We start from the raw sequence: 14,939 nt of genomic DNA, 5'->3' as shown, positions 1-14,939 counted from the left end.
CATCTCATATACTTAATGTGTAATTGTCAATTAAGTACCAAAGGAAAGTTCAGCAAGGTGACAAAATGGTCATTCTACTATGGGGTTATTTAAGATTTCAGGGACACTTCAGAGGCAGAGACATTGAACAGAGATCTGAATATTGGGAGAACTCAAGCTGCAGAAGGCTAAGGGGCAGGATAATAGAGTGGTTAAGACTATAACCTGTGAGCACCCAGTCTCAAATTCTGACCTATGGTTCATTAGCTCTGTGATTTTAGAAAAAAGACTTGACTTCTCTTCATCAGAGGTATAAAGGTGACTGTTGTACTGATCCTACCTCATAGGCTACTGTGAGGATGCAGTGGGTTCATGTATATAAAGAACTTAGATATAAAATAGGCACTGGGATACATCAAGCACTCTTCAAGCATTACCTCTTATTATGTAGGCCCTGCAGGAGTGAGAGGCCATAGCTGGCTTTTGGGTAGATTTTGCAAACTTGACAGGATTTATTGAGGAACTGGATGTGGAAGAATGAGGGAAAGTTTTCACGGAGGACTCCAGTAACTTTGGTCTGATTTATTTGTTGGGGGAATTTACTGAAGTGGTGAGGACTTGAGGCACAGCAGCAAGCTTTTGCCAGGCATGGTGAGGGGTGGAGATGTTATGACTGAGATGCTTTTTTATCTTCATGTTTGTTTTTTGTTTGTGGAAAATTTGGAAAAAAATAGAAGTTCTTAAGAAGAAAATAAAAGTCACCTGATATTCAGTACTCATCCCACCCCCCCCCCCCCCAATTTATTTTTACCTCTACAAAGCCTTAGGTCCTACAATAAATTCAGGGTTTGGTTTATTTTTGAAAATAATATACTTTCCAGTTCATTGGCAAGTGGCTCGTGGCAGAGGGGAGAATTAAAACCTAGGCAAGTGATAAAAGCCCAACTGCCCTGAGAGCATTCTCCTCAGACAATGGTTCAGGACTCCAGTGGCGGAGGAGAAGTCTCTGTCCAAGGAGGGTGAAGCTCGGAGCAGCTCTGGTTCCTGCTCAGCTGTCTAGTTCTTGACCTTTGCTGCTTAGTACAGCCCAACCCACTACTGTTAAGTTTTTTAAAGCTTTTTTTTTTTTTAATTGTGATACACATACACCATCACCTAAAACTTACTGTTCTAATGATTTTCAAGAGTATATCTTAGTGGCATTAAACATATCACATTGTTTTACATTCATCTCCAGAATCTTTCTCATCTTACAAAATCGAAACTCTACACACATTAAATAGTAACTCCCCATCCCCCCTCCTCCTCTGGCTACTACCGTCCCTCCTGTCTCCATGCATTTGACAACTCCATGTGCCTCATAAGTGAAATCAGGCATTCTTTTAATGTCTTTTAGTGACTGGCTTATTTCACTTAGCATAATATCCTCAAGATTAATCCATGTGGTCAAATGTCAGAATTTCCTTCTTTTTAAAGTCCGGATGATAATCCATTATCTGTAGTGGACACCTTTAGCTATTGTAAACAATGCTGTTATGAATATGTGCAGGCAGACACCTGAATTCCTGCTTTCGGTTTTTAACATCTTCTATATATAGTTTTATAATCTAATCTTTCACATTGAAATATGTATTTTAAATGTTCTTTGTCATGAACATTTTTCTGTAGGTTATTTTAAATAATCACATTATATACTATCCTGTAGATGTATTTTAATGGATTTAAACACTCTTGTATTGAGCAAAGGATATGACTAATATTAAGCTTTTGGCTAATATTACCACATTGCTATTCAGAAAGCTCAGGCTTTCTGAGGGTGGATTCCCCACACCTTTGTTAATATTAGATGTTAAAAACTATTTTCTACCTATTTGATAATCAAAAATGGTGTTTCAGTTCTGATTTTCCTTTTACTTGAATGTAGCATTCACTTTCTGGGTTAGAGTTTATTTGTAACTGATTCCTGAGGAGAATACTAATCTGGTTAACACAAAACTTGTGAGACAGGCAAGAGGAGATGAGTCTATGAAGTCCTTCCTGCTTCCAGTTGGTTGGTATTTAGTTCTGCATTATCGGCCTGCTCTTTGTTTTGTGCATTTAGAAAGTTGTTGTCATGGGGCTTTGAATTTTTCTCTTATTGGATACTGAATACTTTTCTTAATTGTTACTAATTTCATACAATAATTCCATATTCACAATAAAAAATCCAAAAAGTGCTGGGAAAATTTTTCTGTTAATTCATCTAATTATATAAAACCTGGTAGATGCTAACTCACTGGATGAAGAAATCTGATCTCAGATAACACAAGACTGCTTATATTTTTATGCCCCTCTGAATGAATATTCATGTGTTTGGCTGCAAAATATGAGTCTGTTTGTATAAGGGATGTGATTTCAGACCCTGTTGGGGGTGCATACTAATACATAGTACATATGTGTAAGAGTTATTTTGTTTTTAAATTCTGGCAAAGAATCAAACACAAAGGTTTTGGATAAGGGAATGTGGACCCATAGTGGTTCCCCTCCCCTGCCTTCCTGTCTGTGTTCTCGATCCTCCTGGGCTGTAAATGCCAGCTTTGAAACCAGGCCTACTTTGGTAGGTTAAGCGTGGAGTTATGACTCAAATGTGCTTTGAGTTTATAACAATAGGATTTAAGAGTGGTGTCTTTCTTCAGCCCTAGGACATGTACAATCACTGTAATCTGGGAACTGACAGGTCAGTGACTAGAATCAAATTTCATCCGAACCACAGCCAACTGCAAACTCGGTCTGGTGTTCAGCTGGGAACCCCGAGGGCCCTAGGAGACCTGAACCACTTGGATTGTGAAATGATAGTGATAGCCTTCCAAGATGTTATTGGAATATATTTCTATAATTAATACCATTTGTCCTTTTATAGAACACCAACTGTTGAAGTTAGTCTTCGAAAAACAATGCCAAGTAGGCAAAATTAAGTAAAATTACTCTTTTGGCTACATGATGTATTATTTTTAATATAAAGGTCTTTTTTTATTAGATGGTAAAGGTTGTAGAAGTGTTTATTAAATGGTGAAAATTGCAGATATGTAAAAGCTGATCCCTAAATGTATACGGAATTGCAAGGGGCCCTAAGTAGCCAAGATCATTTTGTAAAAGAACAAAGTGGGAGGACTTTCATGTCCTGATTTCAAAGCTTACTAAAAAGCTACATGATCAAAACACTTTGGTACAACTAGAAGAATGAGAAATTATACTCCATTATATATGATGTATCAAAGTGCATTCTACTGTCTTACATAACTAATTAAAACAATTTAAAAAATTTTAAAAAAGAACTTTACTAATATCTAATACACAGACCAAAAAAAAAAAATGACTTTGGTACTGGAATATAATTAAAAGTTCAGAAATGGAATCCATACATCTATGGCCAGTTAATTTTTTTGAAAAGGGTACCAAATACACTTGCTGAGGAAAGGAGTCTCTTCAACATATGGTGCTGTGATAGCTGGATTTCCACCTGCTAAAAGAATGAGGTCAAACCTTTACCTCACATTAATGTAAGAATTAACGCAAACTGAATCAGCAACCTAAATATAAGAGCTAAAACCATAAAACTCTTAGCAGAAAACAAGAAAATTAATCATCATGACCTTGGTTTTGACAATGGATTCTTATATATATGTATAACACAAAGAGCATCAACAACAAAAGAATTAAAAACAGATAAAATGGTACTTCACTAAAATTAAAAACTTTTGTGGATCAAAACACATTGAGTGACAAGGCAATCGATGGGATAGGAGAAATGTCTGGAAATCATGTATCTGACAAGTCTTGAGTATCCAGAATATGTTAAGAATTCCTTTGCTCAAGAACAAAAAGATAAATGACCTATTTGGAAAACAGGCAAAGGACTTGAACAGCTATCTCTTCCAAAGGAGGTATACAGATGGCCAACAGCACATGAAAAAATGCTTAACATCATTAGTTATTTGGGAAATGCAAATCAAAATCCACAGTACCACTGAACACTTACCAGGATGGCTATTATTAAAAAACCAACACACACAAAAAGAAAATGACAAGTATTGGTAAGGACGTGGAGAAATTGGAAGGAACCCTCATGCTTGCCAAAGGGAATGTTAAAAAGGTGTAGCAACTGTAGAAAAGAGTTTGGCAGTTCTTGAAAAAGTTAGAGAATTTCTGTATGAGCCAAAGATTCCACTCCTACATGTAGATCCAAAAGACTTGGAAATGGACTCCAGCATGTATGCCAAGGTTCGCTGCAGCATCGTTCATAATAGCCAAAATGTAGAAGTAGCCCCGGTGTAAATTAACAGTTGAATGCACACACAAAAGGTGGTCTCTGCATACAGTGGAATGTTATTCAGTCATAAAAAAAGGAATGAAGTTTTGATTCAGGCTACAACATGGATGAAACTTGAGAGCACTGTGCTAAATGAAATGAGCCAGAAACCAAGGGACGAATACTGTATGATTCCAGTCACATGAAATTTCTAGAAATAGATAAAAGAACAGGAAAAGAAAAATATTAGAGATTGCCAGTGATGGAGAAGAAGGGGAAATGGGAATTGCTGCTTACTGGCTAAAGAGCCTCTGGGGTGATGAAAAGTGATTTGGAAATAGTGGTCACGGTTGTGCAACATCGTGAACATAAGTAATGCCACTGAACGGTATACTTAAAGATGGTTAAAATGGCAAATTTTATGTTAGATATGTTACTGCAATTGAGAAATTTCAAGATGGTGAACTAATGAATTCAGTGAGAATCTCTTAAGTTTGCAATATACTTTGGTTTTTTTTTTTTTTTAATCGTTAGCTAACCTGGTTGGAGTGCGAGAATGAATAATGTGATGGTCTTTCCAGCTGTTCAAAAGGAAACATGTTTAACTTCTACGAATGTATATTTTTAGAGCTGAATTATTGGGGCGGGGTGTGAATAAAGAGTGACAGTTTATAAGAGGTGCCAGAACAGCACTCAACATGGAGAAAATTGTGTTTGCTGGAGCTCTTCTCAGGTATATGGGTATCTGTGGATGAAAGGAATTCTTAGAGTTGTCCCTGGAGTAGGACATAAGGGTGAGATGCTGGGGGCGGGGGGGTGAGGGACTCACTAGATTGTTCATCCCCCACTTTTTTTTTTTTCCTGTTGTGAAGGGTTTTTTGCTACTGGCAGGGGTGTTTGGTGAGATTCTGGAGCAGTGGGTGGTGTGGAAGGGGGGCTGATCCCTCCTTCTTGTAAATGTTGTCCAAATATTTGAAGAATAATTTGTTGAAGGGATAAGATATTATAAACCTGCTTTGTGTGCATATATATCTCAGTGTATCCCAGTGTAGCAATATGCTTCTAGAAATAGAAACACTTTCTCCTTATGTAAATAATTAATTGCATTCTGGGGAAAGAAGAGCTCTAGTAACTTTAGTGGAGTGACAAAGAATTTATGATAAAACCCTCTTTTGTTCATTCATTCATTTATTGAGTGTCTCTAATATGCAGCACACCATTTCAGGTTCTGGGAATATACAGAGCTGAATAAGATACTGGTTTGCTCTCCAGGGGCCTGTGGATTAGTAAAAGAAAAAGAAATAATGGCCATGAAGTTTAATAAGGGGATTGACACCTGTCCCCAGATTTTATCTTTTGTGATGATGAGCGGTTGTGAAAAAGTGATGTGTGATACTCTGTTCAGTGTGAGATACACATTTTGTTTATAGTAATCACTCAGGTTTTGTTGTTGTTGTTTTTTACTTTTTTCTATAATCTTAAGATGAAGATCAACTAAAAAAACTGTATCTAATAGCTTCTAATGCGATGGCTGAGGTTTTGGACCCCTCCAATAGTGATGTGATAGGTTCTGTTAGACATGCAAAGAGCTGTGAAAACATGAAGCAGAGGTGAAGTAACTTAACCTGGCACATAAACAGTGACATTGAAATTAAAAAAAAAAATAAAGAAATGGATGGCTTTGGAGGACGTCTTTCCAGGCATAAGATAGATACTTAGAATGGGTTGGTAACTGACTAAGCTTCAAGTGGGGAGTGCAAGAAAACTCAACTGTGGCTCCAGCTTCTGGGTAGTTGAATTCAAGAAGGGAGGCACCCCAGGGGGGACCATTGGGCAAAGACTGTATTTTTCTTATTGCAGGGAGAATATAATTTGTTAATATTTTGAATTGTTGAACATATACTATTGCACCCCAGCCAAGAATCAAATTCCTTTACCTGTCTGACACAGTTTAGATCTTCATGACTGAATTTTTTTTTCCTTTTCCCCTTTTCTTTCTTTCAGAAAGAATAGCTGAAATGGGAATAATAATTCCAGAATGATCTCTTTTGGGAAAAGAGGGGCAGGGAGTGAAAGAAAGCTCTTGTTCAAGATGGGAAAGTCTAAGCACTCTAATTTGAATTTGGAATTTGCATTCCAGAAATGATTAGGGGAGAATGCCACACTGTTTTTGTTTAAATATTGCAGTCATTGACTTTATGTGCTGGTTTATGTGCCAGTAACAGGGTGGAATAACAGTTTGATTCATCCAGATTCAGAAAAATGAGGAAAGACATCTTTTGATTCACGTGTCTTTCATTAAAAAGAGGTAGCTAATAGTGCTCAGGACATTGTGTTTGTTCAAAAGTATTTGCTAAACCAATAAATACTATCCTTTTCTATGCTTAAATTCATTAATATTTAGAAAGGGACAATGGCAGGGAGTGTCAAAAGTAGGAAAACAAATGGTGTCCAAAAAGATTAAGGATGCCAAAACTGTATTAAAGATTGAAATAAAAATAATAGCCAATATTTATATAGTACTTAACAGTTTTCATGTCACTATACATCAGTTGGTTTATTTTGCATAATGACCTTTTGATGTAGGTATTATAATCTGCATTTTATTGATTAGGAATTTGAGACTTAGGGTTAAGAGATGTGCCTGAGGGGCTGGGGATGTGGCTCAAGTGGTAGCGCGCTCGCCCGGGTTCGATCCTCAGCACCACATATAAACAAAGATGTTGTGTCCGCCAAAAACTAAAAAATAAATATTAAAAAATTCTCTCTCTCTCTTCAAAAAAAATAAAAAAGAGAGATGTGCCTGAGATACAGGGCTAGGCTGTATTATTGTTTTATGATGCAAGTCCAGTGCCCTCCGTGGTAAAAAAAAACACAGCCATCTTTACCCTTAGAAAAACTCCATTATTGGCATTGTTCTCAATAATGACTGAGTAGTCCTATTTTAAAACGTTAGTGTAATGTAGCAGAGCCTATAATCTTCAAGTTTACAACTTCTTAATAATATTAGAAGTAGAATTCATCTTACCTAGTTGTCACTAAGATACAATAGATCCTGTTAAACTGAGACAAGAGACAGGGACATTGGAACTCTGAGACCAAATAGAACTACCACAGAATGATGTGGGATGGAGGTGGGTCGGCTGGGTAAGTGATGTGGGGCAGGAGAATGGGCAGGCCCAGCATGACATCTGGAATGAAGAGGCTGTTGAGAAATGGTGGCCCATGTGTGTGGTTGGTTTTAGAATAGTGACTGGTGGAGGCTGGCACTCAGGTCACGTGTCATGCCAGGATCCAATTTCAGATGCTTCTACAAAGTGGGAGAAGAGAATTTCAGGTTCAAGACTGTCTGGCAGATCACTAGACATCCTGCCCAGTCTGGGTATAAGAGTGCATCCTTGTTCCCAAAATGACAGACCTATTTCTGTCATATTTTAGTTGTACATTGACTAGCTCATGGACTTCTGGAGGGCAGTTTCTATACCTCCAACACCTTGGCATTTTTTCTCATATCACCTGCTTCCATCCCTGGCACATGAATGTCTTCAGCCACTTGCCACAACATCTATTTGGTTATTTTGTAGAAGGTTTTCATCAGTTCTAAGTGTAACTGCTATATCAAATAAATTCTACTTCATTGTTTGTTTTTCAAAATGTGTTAGTCTGTCATATCTATCTGGCACTGAAGCAGTTTTTTGCTGATATTTTTCAAAATTTATATTGATGGTGTGATTTTAATTCCTTATCAATTTGTGTCTCATATTAGGGTGCTCCTTTGGATTATTTACAGCAGCCCAGAAGACAAAATGTATTAAAAAAAAAAGAAGTCCAATTTTGGAATTAGACAGGTTCAGATTACCCTTGTGTAGCTTCTAGTTGATGTCTTGATGTAACAACCTTGAATTTATTATTCATTGTCTGTGAAAAGGGGGAAAAATAGGATTAAATGAAATTAGACATTCAAAAATGACAGGCATAAATCAATACTCAGTAAACCTCACTTTCTTCACATTGAATCTGTGCACATGAACTTAATTTATACTTATTTAGTACTTTATCTTTTATACCATGCTTTCAAATTGTCATTTGTATCTTTGCCCTGCCTTCTGAGATCATCAGGGAAAGTAATGTTATCATTAGCTTCAGGCAAATAAACTAATAATAAACATTACCCAGGATCATGTAGCTAAAGAGTTGGAGATTCAGAACATGAACCCATTAGATTCCCCTAGTCCATACCTGGTGCCCTTTGCTCCAAGCTGCTTCCTCTCATATATTCACTCTATCTTTGATCATTTCTATGGTACAATCACCATAATAAATAAGTCTGCTGAACTCAACCAGCTGCCATACTGATACTGTAAATTAGATAAAGTGAGGGTGCCTGAGTCTGATTATCTTCATTCATAGGGCGCTATTTATCATGCACTATTTATCATGCATCATGAATTTACTGAGAGGTCGTTTTTGTGTTTTCTGTTGGGCAATAGATTGTTATAAAATTGTAGATAATGGTTCTTTTTATTAGCCAGTTTACATTAAACTTGTAATCCACTTTTCTGTACAGGTTATCACTGTATTTCACAATTGGGATAATAAATTTTAATTTATTCCATTTATAATTGGTAGACAAATAAATACACATGTGAACCGCAGCTTTCTGGTGAGGCTTACAATGCCCTGTTATTAACCCATTAATATGACCCAGCATCTAGGTAGGTCTGTCAGACCCTTCATTTTGGATTGCCAAATAAGTAAGCCAGAACTAGTACCAAGGATTTTATTGCTTCAGTCTTAGTATACTAACTTCATTGAGAAAGTTTTTAAAATATGCTCTCCATTCCTTTCATTTTTAACTAATTGATGTATGATTAATTTATTTTGCTTGGGGGTTTTGTTTTTATTTTGGGGAGATGTGGATTGAATCCATGGGTGTTTAACCACTGAGCCACCTCCCCAGGCCCTTTTGTTTTTTGAGACAGGATATTACTAAGTTGCTTAGGTCCTTGCTATGTTTTGAGGCTAACCTCAAACTTTCTATCCTCCTGCCTCAGCCTCCAGAGTCCCTGGATTATAGGCGTGCCCCACTGTACCTGACTAATTTATTATTAAATCTAGAAAGAGAAGAAAGACATTTAGCGGGTTTCTTTTGACATAAATCTCCAAGTATTGATTTTTCCCAGTAGTAAGCCTATTGATAGTATTGTTACAGCACTCTGTATATCTGTCTAGCCTGGTACTTATAAATGGTGCTGAAATAAACATTAATCATGTCTTGAATTCCTTTCCTTAGGAAGTGGAAACTTGGTATTCCTAAATCTTAAAATGCCCTGCCTGTGCAACAGAGACAATAGGCAGGGAATATTTGTTGAACTTGACTTCCACTTGCCCTTTCATTGTGCATCCGCTCAAAATTCCATCGATGTGTCAAGACCAAAGTTTTTTCACATCATATTAGAAAAACTAGCTTTTAGTCCTCTAGTCAGCCTATTGATGAACTATGCTAACACAGAGGTCCCAAATACTTTTTATGTTTCAAAGGATGAAATTAAATAAATTAATGGTGATGCTGTTCAAGGTGGCACTTCTGTTGTATAAAGTCAAGACATAGTGACGGTACTAAAAACACATTCCAAAATATATTAAGAAAAATGATTTTTACAAAGAAAGAAAATTAACATTTTGCTTTTTCAGAAGATTCCCCCCTAATTTTGCATGTTTTAATAAAAAGACCTCAAATGTCACCTTAATTTTGACTTTTTTTCCCTGAGAAATGGAGTTATTTTCCAGCTATATTAGCTTACCAGAAATGAGAATGTCATTTGCTGGAACCCTCAGTAGTAGAAGTGTAATTATCATATTAGCTTCATAAATCATTTGCTTCTCTGTGCTATAATAGGTCATGAGCTGAGGCTTTGTTCTTCCCAGGTGCTATTACAATAAAGCCATTTCTGTTTTTATTCACTCAAATATAGTTTCTCCTTTGTGTTGACATGAACCAGTGGATCTGTTACTTTCCATTAAAAGAAGAATAACTAAAATTGTCAATAGTTCTATATTTTCTTTCACAAATACTTTCAAGTTGCATTGATGCCTTTCATTTGATAGAACATCTGGATAATACATCTTGTTTTGCCTCTGTCTTTAGGCAAAATGCATACTTTCTTAAGCCTGTTCTTTAAAAAAAAAAAGAAAGAAAAAAACCCTACTACAGTAGCTCTATCCATCTGTTGACCCCAGATACATAATAGATACATCAGACATTCATACAGGAATCCTGATAAGATGTCAAAGTGAAGTCACGTCATTACATTTATAATGCATATATATATGCCATAAAACAACGCATCAAATATACCACAGATGTAATTTCTCCTGTCACTCTCTTGATGCTATAAAAAGGGTGAGGTCTTATCTTCTAGATGTAAGCCAAGCTCCACAACCAATTTACAAAACTCTTCCTATAGCCTGGTATATACACAAGCACATTTTAGCAAGTTTTAAAGGTGGTCTGCAGGAATGTAATTATCTTGGACAGCTGTTGTTATGCTGTTGGAATAATCAGCTTATTATGTTACGATGCTTCAAGTGTAACACTGCAGAATTGCTGTAGCCCTCCTGTGGTTCTCAGGGGTGAGCACCTCAGTCTTGCCTTTGGTTGCTGCTTGTCAAGCCTCAGCTTGCTTCTGTGTTTCCCATTTTTGCTCTGGTTCACACATGGGGTCCTCTGATGAACTCAGATTTTCAAAAAAGTTAGAATCACTTCTTTGTGCTATCATTTCTACTGGCCTTTCTTTTCAGGTCATAATAGGTACAAAGAAATAAGTTAAATGGACAAAAAAGTATCTTTTTTTTTTTTCTCCCAGAATCAATTTGAACCTAAAATGTCATTGAGATATTGAGATTTCAAGGATTTGGTAACTGAATGGGCTCAATTGTTGGCTGATATTTTGTTTTGTAATTAGTCACTGAAAGATCTCTTACAGATGTCCCCTGTAGATATTTAGCCACCTTTTGGGTCACTGAAGGGAGAAATTTATTTGGATTGAGGATAACTCAGTCCTCTCTTTCACAAAAGCCTTTAATAGATTTTTTAAAAAAATAGACTGTATTAAAAGAAGTCACTATAAAGCTAAGGTAATACCACACAATAAAATTAAAAATAATTTCTTTTAATACCTATTCTGTACTCAAATGTGCCAGGACTCTGAATCTAAACCTAATTTGTCCAAATTAGGGCCAGTCATGGACCACATACTGTTAGCAGTTGTATGACCCTTAATACTCTTCAATTTGTTTTTTGGAGGGAGTGGCTGGTACTAGAGATTGAACCTAGGGCTGCTTTACCACTGAGCTATATCCCTAGCCTTTTTTATTTCGTGACAGGGTCTAAGTTTTCAAGGCTGACCTCAGCCTCAAACTTATGATTCTCCTACAAGCCTCCTGGGTAGCTGGGCTTACAGCAGCACTCTTTAAATTTTAACCTCATCCCTTTTTCATGTCATTGACTTGTTGAAGAGATATAGGCCCATTAATAAATGAGAATGTCTATTTAAATTGATTTAAATATTAAACTATATTTTAACTGTTTAATATGTCTTTAAATTTAATCAAGAGCATTTTCTTATGTAGTTGAAGTTATATTGTTACAATTATCATTAATGATAATTCCTTAGTATAATCTTACACTTAACCAATATTCAAGTTTTCCCAACTTTTGTGACATTAGTGATCGAACCCAGGTCCTCACACATGCTATTTCTGCAGCCCATAATGTTTTTTCCTACACTTCTTTAAATCAGTATCTAACTCAAAACTACACATGATATATGATTTTATTGTTTTCTCTGTGTCTTTTTTTCTGGAATAATCTCTTTTATTCTGTCTATAACTTATTGACAAGGTAGAACAGTCTCTTAAAGAATGATGCATCTACTGGATTTGGTTCCTCTATCCCTCTAAACACTGCACATGTCTAATATTGTAGCCACTAGTTATGTGGGGCTATGAACTTTTGACATATGGCTAGCCTGCATTGAAATGCACTTTGAATATGAAAAGTTCATTGATTTCCTAAGACTTAGTCCAAGAAAAATGTAAAGATAGTTTGCTAACAATTTTTAGATATTTATTCAAATGATAATTGGGGCATTATGAGATAAAATTAATTTGTTTTCTTTTTAAGTTTCTTAAAATGATCTAGAAAAAATTTTACTTGATTCCCATGATATTTGTCATATGTTGCTTTCTAACATATTTTAAAATTGCTAACCCAGAATGACTCCCCATCAGTATTTTGAGAAATTGCAGAAAAAAGAGCACTAGTAGACTAAAGTGTTTCTTAGCTAGACTCATAACATCTAGTTGCTGTGTAGAAGCTAAGTGATTTTCCATGCTAGACAGCCTGGGGAATTTTGAGACCTAATATCCTTCCAATATGGCATTATCCCATGGATGAAACAGCTGTGGAAGGGTTTGAGTGTTTCTGATAACTGAAAGTGTTAAATAATGTAAAACTGTAAGAGAGCTACAATTTTTAGTTGCCCCATTCCTGTATATAGCCAATGAAAGTTCGTGCTTTATTTATCTACTTATCTATTTATTTTCAGTGTTGGAAAACTTTGAACAGACAATTGTTCCCAATTTTGGATCATTGGAAAGTCAGCAGGATTTCCGAACCCCGGAGTTTGTGAGTATTATCACTTTATCTTAATTTTGTATTAACTAGCCAGAGACTTTTTTACAAAGTAGGGAAAAAGATTTTTTTTTTTTTTTTTTAATGAATTCTGTTCTTCAGTGATTCCAGGTCTGGCATAAAATCCTCCTGTGGCAGTGACTGTGTTCAGAATGCTCTGGTGTCCCTGGGGAACAGGTTACTGAATTTCAGTATCTCAGCATCATGCACTGTAGGCTTGATCTTCACACTGCTCATGCAATTGCAAACAGGAACTCATTCTGCAATAAACTAGCAATGACTTTCCAAAGGTCCCACTTCATTCCTTGATACCCTTGTGCTCAGTTTCTGTGCTCGCTTGCTCTGGAAAGCAGTCTTTACCAAGCACAGATAGGTACATTGACCATTACCAGTCATTTATAGTGAACACAGTGTGGTTCTCATTTCCTTTTGAAACCTGCAGTAGTACAGCCTCGTAGGACTAGGACTATTCTGTTGCTGTTTCCTACCAAGAGGCAAACTAATGCTTCTACTCAATTGGACTCATTAAAGATTAGGCATGGTTCCTACCCTTAAGGAATTAAAAATCTTATTAGATGCTACTGTGATTTTATTAATGCCTTGTTTAAAGAAAATTAAGCACATAGGATGCCTTGCAAAATGTCCTTACCAAATAGATTTTATATTAGGCTCATTTGGAGAAAGGGGATGGGAAAGAAGTGTTTCTCTGACTCATGTGCCACATTATTGCACCATACGTGTAGGTAAAGCAAGCCAGAATCCACCCGAATTTACTGATTTTTTTTTTGTTCCTGTTGCCAGTGGCTTGTCTACCAATTGCTTTAGCAATGCAAAAAACCTTTTTTAGTTTATTTTCAAAGTGTGATATACATTCACCACTTCAGTAATTGACAGAGCATGGTTTTGTTATTGATAAAGGCAAAAAAAGAACTCATTATGTGTTTTTCCTCTTCTCATTCCCTCTTTATGGATTTCCCACTCAATTTGACCAAGAATAAGGAAACCAGACAGTGCCCTGGACTGAAAAGGATCACACATAAAACTGTATCCACAATGCCATTTTATTGCAAAGTGTGGGGCTCCTGTGGCGCACTTGCAGATTGCCTACTGTGAAAATCACTTGGATATAATAAAAAGACATAGTATTCAATGACTTCCCTGTTATATTCAGTGAGATTTTCAGTGGAGGAAAATTGTGAATGCTCACCAGTGTTCCTGTGTCTTAAAGAAGCAGAGCAGTTTGTGACTTTTCTTACTTTTTGCAGTTAGAGTCCAAAAGCAGAATTCACAGGTGTTTCACATTTGAGTGTGCTCTTGGTACAAACTCTTGGTGCCTCCTTTTTTTCTTTTTATTAACTGCTTTTTGTTGATGGTCTTTAAGTAACATAAACTAATCTAAAAAGAAATGTGTGCAACAAGATGTTGGTGTGCCTGGTAAACACACATGTAGTTCACACAAAACTCCTGTGTGAGAATAGAAGTGTTTTTTTCTCAAGAACAGGTTCTGGTATTTTGTCACGTTGGAGTTCAGCTTCCCTCAGTGGCGTTTTTGGTTCAGCTGTGTTGGTGAACATCCTCCACCTTTAGCATATCCTCTTGACGACCACATTTTCATTTTTGGCATTCGGAAACTGGCTAGTTTGAGCCAGAATGGCCAGAGGTAGGACTAGGATCACAGAATATATTCACCCTGTTGAGAGACTTATTTTAACAATGACTCTGGGCACACCCAAGCTGGGGAGATTCCTAGGCTAAATCCCCACTTTTTTGTTTTCCACTATCATGCCTCAAGAATAATCGAGAGTAGTTTCATTAGACTACACTGGTGGAGCTAAAAGCCATTTTATCCCATCGCCCCAGGTGTGGAACACCTATAAAAACTTAAGTTGAGCAACATATGCACCACTCACAGTAAGTTAGAAGTAATTATTTTGTTTTTAGAGGTCTAGTCTTTTGAGCAAAGTAATAGGTAAATGA

General features: G+C 36.5%; 1 protein-coding gene across 4 annotated transcripts in view; it reads left to right on the top strand.

The window, feature by feature from the left end:
- Positions 1–14,939, top strand: part of Ano6 (anoctamin 6) — a 191,987-nt gene that overhangs the window by 62,696 nt on the left and 114,352 nt on the right. For all 4 annotated transcript variants that reach the window (XM_071609945.1, XM_071609946.1, XM_071609944.1 and 1 more), the window contains one exon: positions 12,877–12,956. In XM_071609945.1, the coding sequence (XP_071466046.1) occupies positions 12,877–12,956 (80 nt within the window). The remainder of the gene's footprint in view (positions 1–12,876; positions 12,957–14,939) is intronic.

Source organism: Marmota flaviventris, chromosome 3 (assembly GCF_047511675.1).
Source record: "Marmota flaviventris isolate mMarFla1 chromosome 3, mMarFla1.hap1, whole genome shotgun sequence".
Lineage (NCBI taxonomy): Eukaryota > Metazoa > Chordata > Mammalia > Rodentia > Sciuridae > Marmota > Marmota flaviventris.
Note: the sequence above shows the minus strand (reverse complement) of the source record. Positions and strands in the feature narration are given on the sequence as shown.